We start from the raw sequence: 21,199 nt of genomic DNA, 5'->3' as shown, positions 1-21,199 counted from the left end.
GTATTCTGTCTGTGTTTGAGTGGTTCACATGAGAAATCCAACCTTTTTTCAACAGTACATTTGTTTTTACATAGGTTATTTTAAAAGAGGACTATCTCAGTCCTCTTTAAAGTGAACTCTGGGGTAAAAAAAAAAGCGAAATAACTGCCTTTGAATGAGGACTCAACTCTTTTGCCAGTTCACTTCACCTATTTTGTGGTCCGAGTCCTCTTTGCATTCACATAATGCTATGTTTAGAAAGGATTCAAGAGCTTTTTCCGACATTCCCTCAATGCACTCTGGGTTTTTACAAAGTGCAGGACAAGCCATTTCATCAGAATGTGTTATCGGATAGCTAGGTATCCCTACTTTGTGTAAAAAGTACCCAATTGTCATACTTGAGTGAAAGTAAAGATACCTTAATAGAAAATGACTCAAGTGAAAGTCACCCAGTAAAATACTACTTGAGTAAAAGTCTAAAAGTATTTGGTTTTAAATATACTTGAGCATCAAAAGTAAATGTTATTGCTAAAATATACTTAAGTATTAAAAGTATAAATCATTTCAAATTCCTTTAATAAGCAAACCAGACAGCACCATTAACAGATAGCCAGGAGCACACTCCAACAGTCAGACATAATTTACAAACAAAGCATGTGTGTTTAGTGAGTCCGCCAGATCAGAGGCACCAAATATGTTGTCTTCTCACACTATTCAAACCCCACAATCGTATAAACAGCTATCTTAGCCTATAGATCACATATTGCAAACAAATAATCTGAACTAAATACTCCACACATATTTTGGAATGTCTGTGCATCCTTGACAATCGCTAAACGGTATCCAAAAACAGCACTTATTTTTTCTGCGAACCTGCACATCATCTTCGGTAACACTTTTGTTGACACCCAGTGTCGTAACACCTTATGACATGGTCATAATCATGTAATAATATGTCAAAACAGCAGACATAACTTGTCATGACCCATATTTACACCTGTTGCGACGTTCATTGCGTTATTGTTTTGGCTGATTATGACACCTACATAAGAATGTCAAAACCTACATTTATTCAAATTCGTTTTTTCCCTGCCAAGAAGTTTATTTTCGTTTTGGAAGTGTGTTTCTTAAATCCTTTGTTGTAATGAATTCTTTAGTCATGTTTTTTTCCATCATATTTTAAATCACTTTTATGACACTGTCATGAAGCATTACGACCATCCTGTGTCACTTTACTTGGACTAAGGAAATACACTTTATGACACTGTCAAGCAGCATTATGACCATCAGAATCATATAAACCAGATAGGCCTATCACGTACACACCCTTATGTCAGTCATCAGTCAAAAATAGTAGGGCTGTCCCCGACAACAAAAAAAATAGGTCGACCAACTATTTTCTGTTCTTTCGACCAATCGATTGGTCAAACATTTTAAACGTGTTTTTCCATATGTGTTTCCATATGTGTTTCAATCAAATCAACTATATGCACTGAGCTTGTCTGATGCTGTAAGCGAACTGTTTGATGAAATAATTAAGACACTCAAATGACTACAGGGAGTCCAACCGCAATTGATTTGACTGTGCCGCCTGGCTCAGACTTGCTGCGCTGTGTTAAAAAAAAAAAGACAGCGAGTGACTGTGCACCCGTTGTCTCGCTCTCCTCCCTGCTGCAGCGACCACCAGAACATCAGTGTGTATAGCGATGTCCGTGTTACTGAAGCTGCAACCTAATTACAGCCATTTCTGACTGAAAAATTCTGTTACCGAAATCCCTAATTTGTTTATGAAAAACATTCTCTATTCCCTCAACCCTTGCTCTCTTTATGTGAAACATGTGCTTCGCATGCCCGTGACCAATAGGGCCTGTCCTATAGCGTATCATAATCACATCAATAACTTGGTTATAACAAACTCTGAACTCCGTAACACATGTGACAGCAAAATGGATGCACAAGACGTGACAAATAAACTGGAAACAGGTGAATGTTTGCTGGTTGCTCAGGAGGTAAAGGGGAAGTCAGATGTGTGGAATACATTTGACTAGTTGTGGAAAATACTGGAGATCAAGAAAAAGAAGGCAAGGAACAAGCGCTGCATGAAAATTAGGCCTATGTGTGCCAAACAGGTGCTGTTAGATTATAATATAATTTTTCTTACCGTTTGGAACAATCTAAACAACACTAAATAAATTATAAGGGTACAAGCGAGTTTGTAATGTTTTTTGTAAAGCCTTTATTACAGCAAAGACTAAACAGCGCACTCATTGGTGAATGCAATTTCCGAAGTGGAATGGTTTAGGCCTATTAATTGTTTACGCTAATTCAATGGTCGCTTTGTTATTTTATTTAAAAACTAAAATGCTTGATTGCATTTCACATCATGAATGACTCGTATGATGTGTGATGACATGAACAAATGATTGATTGAGACAGCCTATATAAGTATTGAAATATAGGCGTAAGTAAGTTACGGTATTAAGACTAAACAGTATGCGCTCTTAGGCCTACAGCTCAATGGTGGTTATACAAGGCTGCTATACTAAGCCTACTAATGATAATGACATTACTTATTATTATAATGATGATCATAATAATAGTAATAATAACAATAAGAAGGAGATCAAGGAAAAAGGAGGGTTTTATAAATATAATTTTTCAGACCATTTGGAACAGTGTAAACAACACTAAATAAATGGTAAATAATACCAGAGGCTGGTCTAATGAAAACAAAGTGTAAAGCAAAGATAAAATACAAATATTGTGAAATTGTTGCATGAGGCTTGGTGCTCACGGAATCAGTAGGCAATCAACCGAACACTCAAACAGGCAACAGAAGCAGGATCTGTCTTATTTCTGTAGATGGGTGATTCTGCAACTACGGCCACTTCTATGTCCTCTGGGTACATTTTTAGGATTTAATTTCAATGTTTGTATTCTTTACATGTTAAATTCACACTACAATCACCCCAGACTTTTTAAACTCTTCTCTATCAAGTATTTTAGCTACTTTGCAGATGCATTTATACCTCAATTCCACTGTTTTGCCCTTGTCCCTGACCAGACTTTTGAACTTCTACTATGTTTTTCTATGAGAAAACATGAATAATTACACATTTATATAATGTTATCTACTAGAGAAAGTCTATATCAATATTTATTGTGAGCATGCCCTTTTGTTTTTTACACAAAATATACCTGTCCTTTGGTAGTGGTGTCATTTCCACCACTGAGGACAAATTCCTCATTAATAAAGTTTTTTCAAGAGAATGTTAACTTAGTTAGCATGGAAACTTATTGTGACACTGAAGCACATGGCTGCAGCAGACAGTTGTTCCAGATGTGATGTCTAGAAGTTGAAGAAAAATCTAGGTAAATATTGCTTGTGTAGAGAATATATCATTTCCAAACAGGCTATAAATTCTTTAATTTGTGGTAGAATTTTGTAAAAATGTGTATATTGTATGTATTTGGTGTAAACTATATGCTAGTTGTAATACTAGCCAAAGCATGCTAAATAGCCTGTAATTTTTCTCCAAAAAATGTAGAAGAAATCAGTCATTTCCATCACAAACTTAACTGTGGTGGAAATGACAGAATGTGGTGGAAATGACAGAAATCCATTGTTTTTTAAATTTATTTTAGGCTTATTTAATCATGTTTTTAATTAATTTAATCTAGAAAATGCTCGACGGTGTGCACAAGTTGAAAACTAAGTAGTATTTTTCTTGGTTTTTAGAAGATGCCACATAAAACAGCACAGAGGTCACAGACATAGAAACAAAACAAAAAAAATATCCTATATGAGACCAGGAACATCTGCAAAAAGACAGGGAGAGATACTGGAAGAAAAAAGAGAAGGGAGAAGTGAAATCTATCTCTAAGCTTACAAAGCGAGAACAAAGAAGCAAGAGAAGGCAATGGAAATGCAACCAACGGAATAGAAGACCTACCTATCAGGCAACACACCACCTCAGTCACCAGATGACTTGCAGCCAGAGGGCAACATACCTGCCCCTAACTTACCTGCCGCTGATGCACGCCCTGATACCCCTTCGCCATCGTCTGCAAGAGGAATGACAAGTCGAATACTTAATGGAAGGAAAAAGGTTGGAAGAGGTCGCTCAAAAACATACAGAGATCTTTGCATGACAAATGTCAAACTTGATAATGCTTTCCGGAAAGCTGAGAAACACAAAAAAAAAAAGGTTTGATCGACTGATGAAGAAAATGGAGAGACACGATTCCCCAAAGACAAAGACAAAACAGCAAATTAAGGGAACTCCGAAGAACTTGAGAAGGATTTTATTGTTTCAAAATGCCATCATTTCAGAGTTAAAGCAAAAGTATCAAAACATGCCCAGTGCCAAGGACAAAAAAGTGGCTTCGAAAATGCTCAGAGGCAACATCTGAGAAAGTATGGCCTGGTCAAAGAGAATTTTCAACAAAAGTAATGAGGGTAAAAGAAAACAGGCCAACAAGTCTTCATTACTCCAGGAAAAAGCAGTGTAACAGAATTAGCACAGCCACAGAAGAGAAAATCTATGAACGTGACCACAACAGTAGAGCAACAACAGGGAAAAAGGACACACTAACGAGGAACAAGAAAAAAATAAGCTGAAGTGCTTCTTGAATTGGGCAATTCAGAACTTTTATCAGAAGTTTAAGAGGGAATATTCTGAGATTCAAATTTCCTACTATGAATTCTGCAAAATATGTCAATTTTGGGTTGTCAAGCAACCGTCTTGGATAGGGACACATGCCTCTGCAAAACCCACGCCAACCTCCAGTTCATGGCGCACAAACTACAGTATCGCAAAGTGATCAGCTGCAACAACATTGAGAACCTTTATTGAGTCTTTGTGCTGTGAGAACCCGAAGAAAGAGTCCTAGTACACAGTGCTCCCTTTGCCAAGCAAAAGAGCTTAAACATCTGACTTTGATGCTGGTGAGCAGACGTGGTGGTTTGAGTGGAAAAACAAAGCTGAAGAGGGAGAGAAGAAGAACAAAGCGGTAAACATGGAGAAGTTCACTGTACATTTGACAGTAAAAGAGAAGGTATATGTGGCACACTGTAGATTCTACTGGAGGACTTCTCCAAAGGATTGAAAGAGAAGTTGGGGAAACACTTACACAACATTCAACACCAACACTCCAAAACTGAGAGAATTAAAAGAGAATCTGCAGGAAGAGGATATCATCGTGCATATTGACTTTGCAGAGAACTACCTGTGTAAATATACCAGTGAAATTCAGGCAGTTCACTTTGGTGATTCTCACAAGCAGGTGACCCTCCACACCTGTTTTGGATATACCACAAATGATAGTTTCACTTTGCTCACTGAGCTCTTCCACAGTGAGGGGAAAAAGTATTTGAACCCCTGCTGATTTTGTACGTTTGCCCACTGACAAAGACATGATCAGTCTATAATTTTAATGGTAGGTTTATTTGAACAGTGAGAGACAGAATAACAAAAGAAAATCCAGAAAAACGCATGTCAAAAATGTTATAAATTGATTTGCATTTTAATGAGGGAAATAAGTATTTGACCCCTCTCCAAAACATGACTTAGTACTTGGTGGAAAAACCCTTGTTGGCAATCAGAGGTCAGACGTTTCTTGTAGTTGGCCACCAGGTTTGCACACATCTCAGGAGGGATTTTGTCCCACTCCTCTTTGCAGATCTTCTCCAAGTCATTTAAGGTTTCGAGGCTGACGTTTGGCAACTCGAACCATCATCTCCCTCCACAGATTTTCTATGGGATTAAGGTCTGGAGACTGGCTAGTCTCATCTGACCACAACACTTTCACCCAGTTCTCCTTTGAATCATTCAGATTTTCATTGGCAAACTTCAGACGGGCCTGTATATGTGCTTTCTTGAGCAGGGGGACCTTGCGGGCGTTGCAGGATTTCAGTCCTTCACGGCCTAGTGTGTTACCAATTGTTTTCTTGGTGACTATGGTCCCAGCTGCCTTGAGATCATTGACAAGATCCTCCCATGTAGTTCTGGGCTGATTCCTCACCGTTCTGATGATCATTGCATGGAGCCCCAGGCCGAGGGAGATTGACAGTTCTTTTGTGTTTCTTCCATTTGCGAATAATCGCACCAACTGTTGTCACCTTCTCACCAAGCTGCTTGGCGATGGTCTTGTAGCCCATTCTAGCATTTTGTAGGTCTACAATCTTGTCCCTGACATCCTTGGAGAGCTCCTTGGTCTTGGCCATGGTGGAGAGTTTGGAATCTGATTGATTGATTGCTTCTGTGGACAGGTGTCTTTTATTCAGGTAACAAACTGAGATTAGGAGCACTCCCTTTAAGCGTATACTCCTAATCTCAGCTCGTTACCTGTATAAAAGACACCTGGGAGCCAGAAATCTTTGTGATTGAGAGGGGGTCAAATACTTATTAAAATGCAAATCAATTTATAATATTTTTGACATGGGTTTTTCAGGATTTTTTTGTTGTTATTCTGTCTCTCACTGTTCAAATAAACCTACCATTAAAATTATAGACTGATCATTTCTTTGTCAGTGGGCAAACGTACAAAATCAGCAGGGGATCAAATACTTTTTTCCCTCACTGTATGTGGATGACCCCTCTGCTATCTGGGCCAATCTCTCAAAAACACTGGCCTACTTCCTTGATCTCTGCCCATTGGCTACTTTTGGAATCTTACTTTGTCTTAAATTAATTAAATGTTTAACAATGGTTGTTGTTCAAAATGTTTGCAATAAATATTGTTAACATAAGTTTTATTTTACATATGTCATTTCCACCACACCCATATTTTTTAGGTAAATGGGTATACTATGTATAATTTACATTGATTGATTTGTTTTAGATAGGGAAATCATATGGTTGTTATCATAGGGTGTGTTCGTAAATTCAATCTGGAGTTCCAGAGTGCGTTCAGAGTGCCCTCTGGGCGTTCATAAATTCAGTTCATTGTCAGATTGTCCGTTCTTAAATTTAGAGCGTTTCCCTTTTGAGGGGTCTGAGTTCCTTTGGAGTGTTCACACTGCACAAAAAATTAAGCGAACCGCACTGAGTTCACAAAAATTGTCTGAATGGGACCAAGTGTGAAAACACCCAAACTATACTAAACCAGAACATGTCTCTCCAGTTGCACCCCAAGGTTTTGAACAGTTGTATATATTTTTTAACATAGACGTCAGTTCAACGTCTAGTTTTGATTTACATTTGAGTTGTCAACTAACGTGAAATCAACAAACATTTTAACTGTGTCATTGGATTTAGGTTCAAAGTTGGGTGAAAAAAATACAAAACGTCTCTAAATTCCTTTACGTTGATGACTTTTTGCAAATCCAATCAGTTTTCCACGTTGATTCCATTACATGGAAACAACATTGATTCAACCAGGTTGGGCCCAGCAGGAACCTATACTGAACTAGTAGCCTAGCCACATCTCTCTTAGTTTCCATGTAAAGGTGCTGAGCCATATGCACCCCAAGCTTTTTAACAGTTGATAAAAATAAAAAAAAGATAATCAACATAACCTATACTGAACTAATACATGTTTACCACATATTCTACCGATCCAACCTTTTTTAACAGTCTATTTTTTTTTATCAACTCATACTGAACTAATACACATCTCTGTCTCTGTGCAGGTGCTGAGCCAGGTGCACCCCAAGCTGTCGTCCCAGGAGGAGGCCCTGCAGTACATCGAGGAGCTGATCCTCCTTCTGCTCAGCATGCTCTGCCAGGCACAGCCACGCAGCGTGCAGGACGTGGAGGTGAGGATCGCCGTCAATAACGCAACAGTGTCTGGACCTAAAACCTTGTCGACTCCCATTTTTACAGAGTGTAAACAGAGGGGGTTTTACACACTTCCAAAACAATAACAGGAGCTTTGGACAAAAAGGTCCAATACGTAGAGAAAAGGGGAATGTGTGCTCAGTGTTTTGTCACACCAGATACTGACTGGTTTTCTGATCTACGCCCCAACGTTTTGTTTAAGGCATCTTTGACCAACAGATGCACATCTGTATTCCCAGTCATGTGAAATCTATAGATTAGGGCCTAATTAATTTATTTAAATTAGCTGATTTCCTTATAAGAACTGTAACTCAGTAGAATCTTTGATATTGTTGCATGTTGCGTTTTATGTTTTTGTTCAGTGTACATCCATTGATGGACTTATAAATTAATGATTTGTACCCATTTATTATTGAAGAATATAACTTATAAATGCCTTATGAGCTTAGTTCAACTGTCATACCCAATCAGAACCCAAAACATAAGCTTGTTTTACTCCAACATTTGTAAACAAACTATAATTTTGATATCATTGATGGCCAGTCCTTGCATCCATAGCTCTGTCTATGAATTTGAGAATGGTTACATTTCTCCAGCCCCATCCCAAAGCAGGGGCGGGGAGTCCGCTTTGTCATGGTTTCTACTGCGGATTGCCTCTTTTAATTTCCCACAGTCACAGCATATCATAGCGTTCAGCTACATTTGATTCTGTAGCAGACACACTTTTTATTGACAGCTGGTGAAGTCAGGGGTGGCAGTAAAAGAGGTTGTTGATTTATATGCCCACCCAAAAAGGGGAAATGATCAGTGTTTTATGATCAGATCTTTTAAGCTCAGATCGTGATGTTCTTTCGACGGTTTGTGTTGCACTGAGATATAGTGACCGGTAGAAAAGTTCAGCTATTTGCAGACATGTATTTTGACTCATTGCTTTGACAGTAATTTCAACAGAACTCACAACAGTCTCATATATATTTTGCATATGATTAACTTTTTAGTTCCTGTTTTGGTTTTATGTCATTGAACAGGATAATGTTTTCTTGCACATCATCACACTAATGGCTACTACTACTGTGTTGCTTTTTGCTTTTTCTGTAATGATAACTGACATGAGCTAATGCAGAAAACATCTGAAATCTTGCTTTGTTCAGTCCATGTTTTAGAAGGCCAACCTGTTTTCACCTCTTGCTTTTGTTTTTGTTTTGTCCACCTTGACTCATTTTTGCAAGCAGACGGATCACATGAAATCCGCAGGTGCTTTTTAGTGTCCATGGCCCTAGCCATGGGGCATGGTAAAGTCGAACCACGGATATGTGGTCTCTTTTTACCATGTTTACTCCTCCCTTAGTTATGTGCTCTCTGACCTCTCCCTGTGACCCTGTCTGTATGAACTTTAACCCTGGACCTGCGCATCCTTTTTAACCCTTGACCTGCCTGGGTTGGTAACTGACCACACTAATTTGTGCTTGTGTATATTGTAATGTTTGATACCCTCTAATATACAACACAAACATTTGTAAATGCCTAGGCCTCAGAAAGCCTATGTCAACCTGAAGTTGTTGACATAAGCACTTATGAATGTTTATGTAGTGCTTATGAAGGTGTCATGCGTTAACTGTGGATGTATTTTGTAGTTCTCACCGTTTTTGAAGGGTTACAGTAACTCTTAGCCTAACTCATACGTCAAGGGACATCTTGGTAGTGCCTGCAGCGGAAGTGTGACATGACACTTGACATGTACAGCCGAAAGCATTCGTACACCCGCCCTCCCATTGACATAACCTGTTAGATGTCCCTTTTTAAGGGAAAAGTCCCATGTGAAACGTCTGTGACAATAAAACAATGGTGAATGCATGGAAATGCTTATGTCAAGTGTTGTGAAGTGTCATAGGGCAGTTTGAAGGAGAAGGAGGCATGTTTGCTTTGCCTATGGATGCAGCATCAATATAGTACCAGGAAATGTGTAATTTAAGTAAATAAGAGATAAGTGAGGCTGCATCTCAAATGGCACCCTATTCCCTATTTAGTCCACTACTTTTGACAGGGGCCCATAGGGCTCTGGTTAAAAGTAGTGCACTATTAAAGGACTCTCGATCTCCCTCAATCCTTCCCTCCTTTCCTCCCCTCAGGAGCGAGTGCAGAAGAGTTTCCCTCACCCTATCGATAAGTGGGCTATCGCCGACGCCCAGGCGGCCATCGAAAAGAGGAAGAGGAGGAATCCTTTGGCCCTGCCCGTGGATAAGATCCACCCGCTGCTCAAGGTAACCCACAATCCCAAACGTCCGAATGGGTCAGTATCTTCTCAGCGCATTTTGTCGTTCCAGTTTACCTGCTGTGTTGCAGTCTGCCATCGAAAACCATTGAAGACTACACACGGAAAAGTAATGGTATTTGTATTTGAGCAAAATGATTGGCCGTTCATTCAACCACGCTCCTCGCGAGTCACAACTTCCTGCGCACTCGAGCAGTACATGAGTTGAGTTGATGCCTTCACACGGCACACATGAGCTGTCCAGAGTAAAGAGGAGTGCTCATCAATCTATCGCTTATTTATTTTAGGAAAAGTGGTTTACAAAAGTAAAACTTCAATAGTGAACATACTAGCAAAAATAATTAAATGTCTACATTGCTAAATTATATTACACTGTTTGAGAGAGAACTTAACTTAGGGCCCTGCATGACCCTAATGCATTTACAAATAAAAAGTTAACGTTGGACCCTGCTTTCAGGTAGTACATTGCTGTTTCAAAACTTTTGTGCCTACTGAACATAACCCTGGTGGCTAGACCAATCATAGTGAAGTGAACTGTAAGGTCAGCATGTAGCCTAGGTCTTCAGCACCCAGTACATTAGTCAGGCTGTGAGCCATTTTGAGGAAACAGCAGGGTGTATTCAGTGATGTACAGTGCCTTCAGAAAGTATTCACACCCTTTGTCTTTTTCCCAAAAAAATTGTGTTACAAGTGGGATTAAAATGGATTTGTCATTTGTTGTCAAGGACCTACACAAAATACTCTTGTCAAAGTAAAAAATAATAATATCTTGATTAGATACAGCGAGGGGAAAAAAGTATTGGATCCCCTGCTGATTTTGTACATTTGCCCACTGACAAAGAAATGATCAGTCTATAATTTTAATGGTAGGTTTATTTGAACAGTGAGAGACAGAATAACAAAAAAGAAATCCAGAAAATCGCATGTCAAAAATGTTATAAATTGATTTGCATTTTAATGAGGGAAATAAGTATTTGACCCCCTCTCAATCAGAAAGATTTCTGGCTCTCAGGTGTGTTTTATACAGGTAACGAGCTGAAATTAGGAGCACACTCTTAAAGGGAGTGCTCCTAATCTCAGTTTGTTACCTGTATAAAAGACACCTGTCCACAGAAGCAATCAATCAATCAGATTCCAAACTCTCCATCATGGCCAAGACCAAGGAGCTCTCGAAGGATGTCAGGGACAAGATTGTAGACCTACACAAGGTTGGAATGGGCTACAAGACCATCGCCAAGCAGCTTGGTGAGAAGGTGACAACAGTTGGTGCAATTATTTGCAAATGGAAGAAACACAAAAGAACTGTCAATCTCCCTCGACCTGGGGCTCCATGCAAGATCTCACCTCGTGGAGTTGCAATGATCATGAGAACGGTGAGGAATCAGCCCAGAACTACACTGGAGGATCTTGTCAATGATCTCAAGGCAGCTGGGACTATAGTCACCAAGAAAACAATTGGTAACACGCTACGCCGTGAAGGACTGAAATCCTGCAGCGCCCGCAAGGTCCCCCTGCTCAAGAAAGCACATATACATGCCTGTCTGAACCTTGCCAATGAACATCTGAATGATTCAGAGGAGAACTGGGTGAAAGTGTTGTAGTCAGATGAGACCAAAATGGAGCTGTTTGGCATCAACTCAACTCGCCGTGTTTGGAGGAGGAGGAATGCTGCCTATGACCCCAAGAACACCATCTTCACCGTCAAACATGGAGGTGGAAACATTATGCTTTGGGGGTGTTTTTCTGCTAAGGGGACAGGACAACTTCACCGCATCAAAGGGACGATGGACGGGGCCATGTACCGTCAAATCTTGGGTGAGAACCTCCTTCCCTCAGCCATGGCATTGAAAATGGGTCGTGGATGGGTATTCCAGCATGACAATGACCCAAAACACACGGCCAAGGCAACAAAGGAGTGGCTCAAGAATATGCACATTAAGGTCCTGGAGTGGCCTAGCCAGTCTCCAGACCTTAATCCCATAGAAAACCTGTGGAGGGAGCTGAAGGTTCGAGTTGCCAAACGTCAGGCTCGAAACCTTAACGACTTGGAGAAGATCTGCAAAGAGGAGTGGGACAAAATCTCTCCTGATATGTGTGCAAACCTGGTGGCCAACTACAAGAAACTGCACCATGCTCAAAGGGATATTCAATGTCTGTTTTTTTACCCATCTGCCAATAGGTGCCCTTCTTTGCGAAACATTGGAAAACCTTGCTGTTCTTTGGTTGAATCTGCTTGAAATTCAGTACTCGACTGGGGGACCTTACTAATTTTATGTGTGGGGTACAGAGATGGGGTACTCATTTAAAAATCATGTTAAATACTATTATTGCACACAGTGAGTCAATGCAACTTATTATGTGACTTGTTAAGCACATTCTTACTCTTGAACTTATTTAGGCTTGCCATAACAAAAGGGTTAAATACTTATTGACTCAAGACATTTCAGCTTTAAATGTTCTATTAATTTGTAAACATTTCTAAAAACATAATTCCACTTTGACATTATGGGGTATTGTGGATAGATCAGTGACACAAAATCAAAATTCAACAAAATGTGGAAAAAGTCAAGGGGTGTGAATACTTTCTGAAGGCACTGTAAAAAGTCCTAAATGTTGCAAATAGGACTGTCTGTCATATATTCATTTATTCCTTCATTCTGTCTGTTCTACACAGTATATCTGAAAGTGTTGTAACGTTACATCCACCTGAACACGGCCCAGTTACTGAGATCTGTTCTCTACACTTCAGAAAGTGAAAATATTATGAAGCAGACAAAATAATTTATTGAACTGCATTTAAAGCGATTCAATAAACAAAATAGACATTTTGTGTTTACTTTGTCCAAAAATGTTTTCTGTTTCGGTGCCTACTGAACACAGCCCGAGGAAAGGTATTGGCCACTTTTCTCACAGTACCTATACTGACCAATAGAGGGAGACGTTTAACTGTTTTGTGGAATTGGTCATAAACAATAACAACATTTTGGTAAAAAGCTGTGGAGAATTGTAGAAAGCCAGTGTGAGGGTTTGCGCTCAGGCTAAAATGAATGCACTTTTACCTTTCTGTATTCTTTTACCTATTGCCCCTTTAAATAAGGAATGATAGGCTTTACATTTCAGAATGCTAACTAACACCTAACCATATAGATGCTTTATAAGGGACCAACCTTTTTAAAAACTGGTCTCTTTTTGGGTACTTGATAAGAATATTCCACTTATATCCTTTAGACCTTTTTTGCTCTGAGCTCCAAGTGCTCTTTCTTTTAGAAATACACATATACATTGATGTGGAGCAAAAACATAATTACTTGATTGACATCATTCAAAGCGAATTACCTTGCATAACCATCTCACATTACTTAATTAGTCTTAAAGTACCTATTGTGCCCAATTGCTGTTCAATGATGTGTACCTGTAACTAAAACTTATAAAGGCATTCTTACCCTGCACATTCTGCATACTGTGTACTATTTATTTAGGCCTACACCGTTTACATTAGTTCGAAAGTACAGTGGTCAGACTGTACAGTAGTCAAACCACACTGACCCTGCTTTTACCCATGATTCATTTCCCGATGATTCCTCTCTTCCTGGGTCCTTGTTCAGGAGGCACTAGGGTACAAGATCGACCACCAGTACAGTAGGTGTACATGTACGTTGTGGACTCATTTTCCCATAATTCCTCTCCCTTGTTCAGGAGGTACTAGGGTACAAGATTGACCACCAGGTGTCGGTGTACATCGTGGCGGTGTTGGAGTACATCTCAGCAGACATCCTGAAGCTGGCAGGAAACTACGTGAGGAACATCCGCCACTACGAGATCTCCCAGCAGGACATCACCGTGGCCATGTGTGCCGATAAGGTGAGAGTAACGCCCTATGTTGTGCGTCACAATGTATTGTGGGTCTTCAACATCCGATACTATGAGATCTCCCAGCAGGACATCACTGGCCATATGTGGCAAAAAACTATTTCTAGTTATATAAGTGTTATTCTTGTAGATTCAATGACCGTACCAATCCCAGATTGCCCCTTTTTTATGTTGCTTTGAATATGAAATTGGATTGGCTTGTAAATGCTATTGTTGTTGTTTGTCGTAGTATGGCTGGTGGTGTGTGATGGTGAGAAGGCCCAGCAACCACACTGACTGGCCTATATACCACTAAAGCTGGAGTCCATAGGGTCATTTCTGAACATAAGCTGATGAAGAATGCCAGCTGAATGAGCGAGAATGTGTGCATGCCTTTGTACGCCTGTGTGTGTTTCTACGCTTGGGTCTCTCAGGATCCATTTCAATACAGGAAGTAAACTGAAATTCCAATTCCACATTTTCTTTACAGAAAATGACTGAAGAAAATTGGAATCGGAATTTCAGTTGACTCCCTGAATTGACTGAACTAAAATGGAATTGACTCCAACCCGGTCTCTATGCTGTTGTCCCTCTCTGTGTGACTATTAAACCTAATAAAAAAGGTCTATAACACTCTTTTTTTAGTAATTGGTAAGAATATGCCTGGCCACTTCTTTTCCCCATTTCCAGGTTCTGATGGACATGTTCCACCAGGACGAGGAGGACATCAGCGGTTTCCCCCTGATGGACGAGGAGCCATCCACCAGCGAGGAGCAGACCTACTACGACCTGGTCAAGACCTTCATGGCCGAGGTCCGACAGTACCTGCGCGACCTTAACCTCATCATCAAGGTGTTCCGCGAGCCCTTCGCCTCCAACGCCATGCTCTTCTCCCACCATGTGAGTAGTGATGGAGGTAGACTTTCACACACCTGCACACACGTGTGCAGCGATGGTCTTCCATCATGGCTTTGTTTGACTCTACTTTGGTATTTTTCCACTCCTTTTCTCCCCTCAACCACCACTCTCTCACTTCTCTTCTGCCACCTTCCTGCATTACACTGCTCCCCATCTCCCTCTTCCACCTATCTCTCTATCACCCTCTTCCCACCCGTCTCTCTCTCTCTCTCTCTCTCTCTCTCTCTCTCTCTCTCTCTCTCTCTCTCTCTCTCTCTCTCTCTCTCTCTCTCTCTCTCTCTCTCTCTCTCTCTCTCTCTCTCTCTCTCTCTCTCTCTCTCTCTCTCTCCCCTGCAGGACGTGGAGAACATCTTCAGTCGCATCGTGGACATCCACGAGGTCACCCTCAAGCTGCTGGGCCTCATTGAAGACACGGTGGAGATGACAGACGAGGGGAGCCCGCACCCGCTGGTGGGCAGCTGCTTTGAAGACCTGGCCGAGGTGTGTGTTTGTGGAGGGGTGGGAGTGTCGGTGTGTATGTGGTGTTTATGGGAGCCCAGCTTGTTTGTGGTGGGCAGCTGCTTCAAAGACCTGGCTATGGTAGGTGTGTGGTTGGGGGGGGATTGTTATGCATGTGTGTGTGAAGCTGTCTGTGTTAAGAAATTGCTTTGTCTGCAAGAAAGTGTGTGTTTGTGGGGATATGTGTGTTTACGTGCATATATATTGTGTGGGTGGGTGTGTGTGTGCTGTTTCTGCATAGAAATTGCTCCTGGGCACCAAAAGACTGAGCTAAAGCCTAGGCATTAGCTTGGGGAGCTAACATGAGTCTTCAGGTACCAGGCAAGGTTGCTCATTACACAAGTGTGGTTCACTGAACCACTTCTGTTACACTTACACCTGTGTCTGAAAATGCACGGCTCCTGTTCACCAGAAGGCTGTGTTAGTGCGCCGAGCGTCCTGGGCTTAGGTTACTTGTCATTCACAGACCCCACTTACACCCTATGGCTGTGGCCAGTGTCAGCAGCATGACTGTTATAAAACATGACATTTGATACATCTTTCTTTTTATTTCCAGGAGCTGGCCTTCGACCCCTACGAGACGTATGCTCAAGACATCCTGCGGACTGGCTTCCACGATCACTTCCTCAGCCAGCTGTCTAAACCGGGAGCTGCCTTTTACCTCCAGGTCAGAGGCCACACCCGCCAGCCTTATCATAACAAAGTCAGGCTTGATTACGCCATTGTTTATGTTGTTGTTGTCATAGGAAACATTGTAAACAACTGATGTATTCAAATGATGTTTTAAGAAAGTTAGGGGTTGCTCTGATGGAATGTAATTAATCGTGTACTACAAATATTATTAATCACGTGCTATTTACACTACCGGTCAAATTTTTTAGAACACCTACTCATTCAAAAGTTTTTATTTTTACTATTTTCTACGTTGTAGAATAATAGTGAAGACGACATAAACTATGAAATAACACATATGGAATCATGTAGTAACCAAGAAAGTGTTAAACAAATCAAAATATATTTGAGATTTGAGATTCTTCAAATAGCCACCCTTTGCCTTGATGACAGCTTTGCACACACTTGGCATTCTCTCAACCAGCTTCATGAGGTAGTCACCTGGAATGCACTTGTCATTCTCTCATGCTTTTTACATTTGTATCGCAATTTCTGTTACGAAAATCAAGATGAAAGTGGCCATTTTAAGCCCTTTTAGACCTATACATGCCTTGTGTAGAACTTTTTGATTTGTGAACCATACATGATACAGACAACATATTTGTGTCATTGTGCTCCACAATGTATTCATTAGAATTAATGTGAACAATTGTATTTCAGAATCTAGACATACTCCATGTTTTAGAGCACACTATAATGAGTATAATTGCATCAAGATGTTGGCATCATGTACGGTTCATGGATCATAAGGTCTTACAGGAGGCATGTATAGGTCTTGTGACGTCACGAGAGGCTACACAGCTTTCAGCGGGATTGCTCAAGTAGTGCAAGGAGACAAGGTTCAAACAAAACAAGGATTTTATTATAGGTCTTGGGAAATTAACGAAAATATAACAAAATTCTGTTCTCTTGTGGCTCTTTAAGGGTTAACAGTTCAGGGATGTCTCTTCCACATCCAAAATCATAATTCTCACTCGCTCAGATAACTTTTCCCCAGCCTTACTGTAGTCCACGTTGCAGCTAGTGGCCAACCCAGCAAAAAGTCCTTCCAAATGTCTCTCACGTATTTCCACAGGTGCATATATCCAAAGGTGAGTATTTCCCAAAGGTAAGTATCTCCAAATCCTTATATTCCTCATGGAAGTGGACGTGCAGCACTCTTGTCCTCCAGAGAGCCCAGCTTGGAGACTGTGTCTCTTCCCTTCCCAAACCTTCAGCTCATCAGCTCCTCATTTGTTTCAGCTGCGTGGGAAGATTGGCCATAGAGGGGTGGGAGTTCCCGACCATACCAGCAGATGGAGCCATAGCTGTCTGGGTTTGCAGCCACCTCAGGGGGATGTAACGTCCCTCCAGGACACAGCCTCTCGTGACATCACACATCCCCTCCTCGGGACCGACGTCCCTCGTCGGGGTAAAGGCAGCGAAGAAGGCATCACGCCGGGAGAGGGCGTCCGCATTGCCGTGGTGCTTGCCAGACTGCTCTCTCTTCAACTCCTCCAACTCTAGGACCAGGGACTCAGCCTCCTGTTGTCTCTCCTTGAGTTTCTTACTGAACGCATCAGCCTTGGTTTTAGCAGAGTTTAGCTTCTGTTGAGCAGCTTTCAGTTCCTTCTCTCTCTCTGCCTCCGCATTCTTCATCTTGTTCTCCAACACCTTGTACTTCTCCTCTGCCTTCTTCTGGACCTCCTTACTACTGCGCAGGGTCTCCTCACACTCCTCGATGGTCCTGCGCAGCCTCTCCAGCTCCTCCTGTTGCTTAGGGAAGGAGCTCTGTTGGAGTTTAGCCTGGAGGATATCTAACTCTTCTGTCTTCATGTCTAACTGTTGCTTTAACAAACGATACCTCTCAGCGGTCCCCTTCAGACCAGACAGTTCTTTGTCCAGATTCTGTAGCTCCGTCTCTGTGTCGGTCTGGGCACCTGCCATCCCTATCAGAGCCCGGGCGGGAGTGAGTAACTCGGAGGATTGCACCGGAGCCTTCCCAGGATGAGTCTTGCCTCTCCGTTTCCGAGGTACTCGGGTTATCCTCTCCTGAGACTCTCTCCAGAGTGGGTAAAAGGCTGGGCAGTCTCGTCCAATTAGGACAGGGACGGGGAGGGAATCAACCACCCCCGCCGTCGTGTGTATGGTTCCCCGTGTGCTGGTCATTGTAAGTTCAGTAATGGGGTATTCTCTGGTGTCCCCATGGACACAGGAAACTGGGAGGACTTTCCCGGGGTCAGACACGTTGGGCCCACCAAATCCTTACGCACCAGGGTGGCCCGGCTACCAGAATCCAGTAAGGCCTCCACATCATGGTGATTCACAGTTACCGGGCAGGTGGGGGGTCGATCTGGGCCGCCATCTACGACTCCCAAGAGCGAGGCAAAACGGTATGTGGGTGCTGCGCTGGAGGACTCCGCAGTGGGCATAGGTTCATCGGCTGGTTTCCCACACTGCCAGGAGATATGTCCCATCTCCCCACACCGGTAACACTGTCGAGTTTCCCCCTCCTGGTGTACTCTTCTTGGACCCGCCTGGTTTCTGGCTCCCCCCTGGAGCCGGGATGAGTCCTGACGTGGCTGGGTTCGAGACCTTGGGGTCCTTTGGACGGGTTCTTCCCATTTGTGGTGGGGCCGCACTCCTGGGGTCTTTCCGGGAAGCATTCAGCATCTCCGCTGTGGCCTGGTACTTTTCCACAGCTTCCACGGTCAGATCAGCCGTGGTCAAGGCCTGTTGACTGATGAACCGTTTTGCCTCATAAGGCAGGGCGCGTAGGTAACGATCCACCACAACGGCCTCCACCACCGCCGCTGCTGTATTCCTCTGCGGATCCAGCCATTTCCTTGCGATTCGGACAAGTTCATGCATCTGCGCCCGAGGAGGTTGGTCTGGTTGGAAGGTCCAGCTGTGAAAGCGCTGGGCCATACCAAACTTTGTGAGTCCATATCTGCTGAGGATCTCAGACTTCAGGGCATCATAGTCAGTAACCTGGTCAGGGCCCAGGTCCCGGACAGCATTCAGCGATTCCCCGGTTAGGAAGGGGGCTAACAGACCAACCCACTGTTGCTTGGGCCAGGCTTCCCTAGTGGCCGTGGCCTCAAATGCATGCAGGTATGCCTCAATGTCATCGGTAGCTCCCATCTTAGATATAAAGTCACTTGCCTTTATTGGGCGGGTATTTTGGACAACCATCTGTCTCTGCAACTGCAATTCCTCTGCCTTCAGAAGGTTGGCTTTCTTTTGCTCCTCCAAGAGAGCCACGTTTGCTTGCATCTGGGCTTGCTGGCCAGCAACAAGGGCTTTCAATATGTCCTCCATTTCAGTCGGGCGGGGAGCCTACGGCCAACTTGGAAAACTGGGTGATCAAACCTTCGGTATCCTCCTCTGACATGCACTATTAACGCTTGAGCGTGCCCGTATTCTCCACCATCTGTGACGTCACGAGAGGCTACACAGCTTTCAGCGGGATTGCTCAAGTAGTGCAAGGAGACAAGGTTCAAACAAAACAAGGATTTTATTATAGGTCTTGGGAAATTAACGAAAATATAACAAAATTCTGTTCTCTTGTGGCTCTTTAAGGGTTAACAGTTCAGGGATGTCTCTTCCACATCCAAAATCATAATTCTCACTCGCTCAGATAACTTTTCCCCAGCCTTACTGTAGTCCACGTTGCAGCTAGTGGCCAACCCAGCAAAAAGTCCTTCCAAATGTCTCTCACGTATTTCCACCGGTGCATATATCCAAAGGTGAGTATTTCCCAAAGGTAAGTATCTCCAAATCCTTATATTCCTCATGGAAGTGGACGTGCAGCACTCTTGTCCTCCAGAGAGCCCAGGTTGGAGACTGTGTCTCTTCACCCCCCACACACCCTCTCAGTGTGTCTCTTCCCTTCCCAAACCTTCAGCTCATCAGCTCCTCATTTGTTTCAGCTGCGTGGGAAGATTGGCCATAGAGGGGTGGAGTTCCCGACCATACCAGCAGATGGAGCCATAGCTGTCTGGGTTTGCAGCCACCTCAGGGGGATGTAACGTCCCTCCAGGACACAGCCTCTCGTGACATCACAGTCTAAAAAGGGGATAAAACGTCCAATTTAATCATGATAAACAAATAAAAAACAGTGATTAAAATGTAAAAAGCATGTTAAACATTCCTCCCAATGAAGTTCCTGTGAGAATTGCCAGAACAATCTGAGATACTAGAAATGTTATCGGCCCTTTCTGGAGAGGATTTGCCGTAAGAACTTTGTATAAGAATTTCCCCCCCAGACCACTGTTTGCTTATCACTGGTCTATACAGTGCCTTGCAAAAGTATTCATCCCCCTTGGGCGTTTTTCCTATTTTGTTGCATTACAACCTGTAATTTAAATGGATTTTTATTTGGATTTCATGTAATGGACAAAAACAAAATAGTCCACATTGGTGAAGTGAAATGAGAAAAATAACAGAAAGGTGGTGTGTGCATATATATTCACCCCCTTTGCTGTGAAGCCCCTAAATAAGATCTGGTGCAACCAATTACTTTCAGAAGTCCATTAATTAGCTAAATAAAGTCCAGCTGTGTGCAATCTAAGTGTCATATGATCTGTCACATGATCTCAGTATATATACACCTGTTCTGAAAGGCCACAGAGTTTGCAACACCACTAAGCAAGGGTCACCACCAAGCAAGCGGCACCATGGAGCTCTCCAAACAGATCAGGGACAGAGTTGTGGAGAAGTACAGATCAGGGTTGGGTTATAAAAAAATATCTGAAACTTTGAACATACCACGGAGCACCATTTTAAATCCATTATTAAAAAATTGAAAGAGAATGGCACCACAACAAACCTGCAGCCCACCAAAACTCACGGACCAGGCAAGGAGGGCATTAATCAGAGAGGCAGCAAAGAGACCAAAGATAACCCTGAAGGAGCTGTAAAGCTCCACAGCGGAGATTGGAGTATCTGTCCATAGGACCACTTTAAGCCGTACACTCCACAGAGCTGGGCTTTACGGAAGAGTGGCCAGAAAAAAGCCATTACTTAATGAAAAAAAATAAGCAAACACGTTTGGTGTTCGCCAAAAGGCATGTGGGAGACTCCCCAAACATATGGAAGAAGGTACTCTGGTCAGATGAGACTAAAATTAAGCTTTTTGGCCATCAAGGAAAACGCTATGTCTGGCGCAAACCCAACACCTCTCATCACCCCGAGAACACCATCCCCACAGTGAAGCATGGTGGTGGCAGCATCAAGCTGTGGGGATGTT

The 21,199-nt window shown here is 42.4% G+C and overlaps 1 protein-coding gene across 2 annotated transcripts in view; it reads left to right on the top strand.

Annotated features, from left to right (window-relative positions):
• The window catches only part of LOC121572356 (son of sevenless homolog 1-like), an 80,598-nt gene that overhangs the window by 19,526 nt on the left and 39,873 nt on the right, over positions 1 to 21,199 (top strand). For both annotated transcript variants that reach the window (XM_045214959.1, XM_045214958.1), the window contains exons 2-7: positions 7,613 to 7,738; positions 9,890 to 10,021; positions 13,729 to 13,893; positions 14,572 to 14,781; positions 15,136 to 15,279; positions 15,854 to 15,964. In XM_045214959.1, the coding sequence (XP_045070894.1) occupies positions 7,613 to 7,738; positions 9,890 to 10,021; positions 13,729 to 13,893; positions 14,572 to 14,781; positions 15,136 to 15,279; positions 15,854 to 15,964 (888 nt within the window). The remainder of the gene's footprint in view (positions 1 to 7,612; positions 7,739 to 9,889; positions 10,022 to 13,728; positions 13,894 to 14,571; positions 14,782 to 15,135; positions 15,280 to 15,853; positions 15,965 to 21,199) is intronic.

Source organism: Coregonus clupeaformis, unplaced genomic scaffold (genome assembly GCF_020615455.1).
Source record: "Coregonus clupeaformis isolate EN_2021a unplaced genomic scaffold, ASM2061545v1 scaf0345, whole genome shotgun sequence".
Taxonomy (NCBI): domain Eukaryota; kingdom Metazoa; phylum Chordata; class Actinopteri; order Salmoniformes; family Salmonidae; genus Coregonus; species Coregonus clupeaformis.
This window is presented reverse-complemented; position numbering and strand designations above follow the sequence as displayed.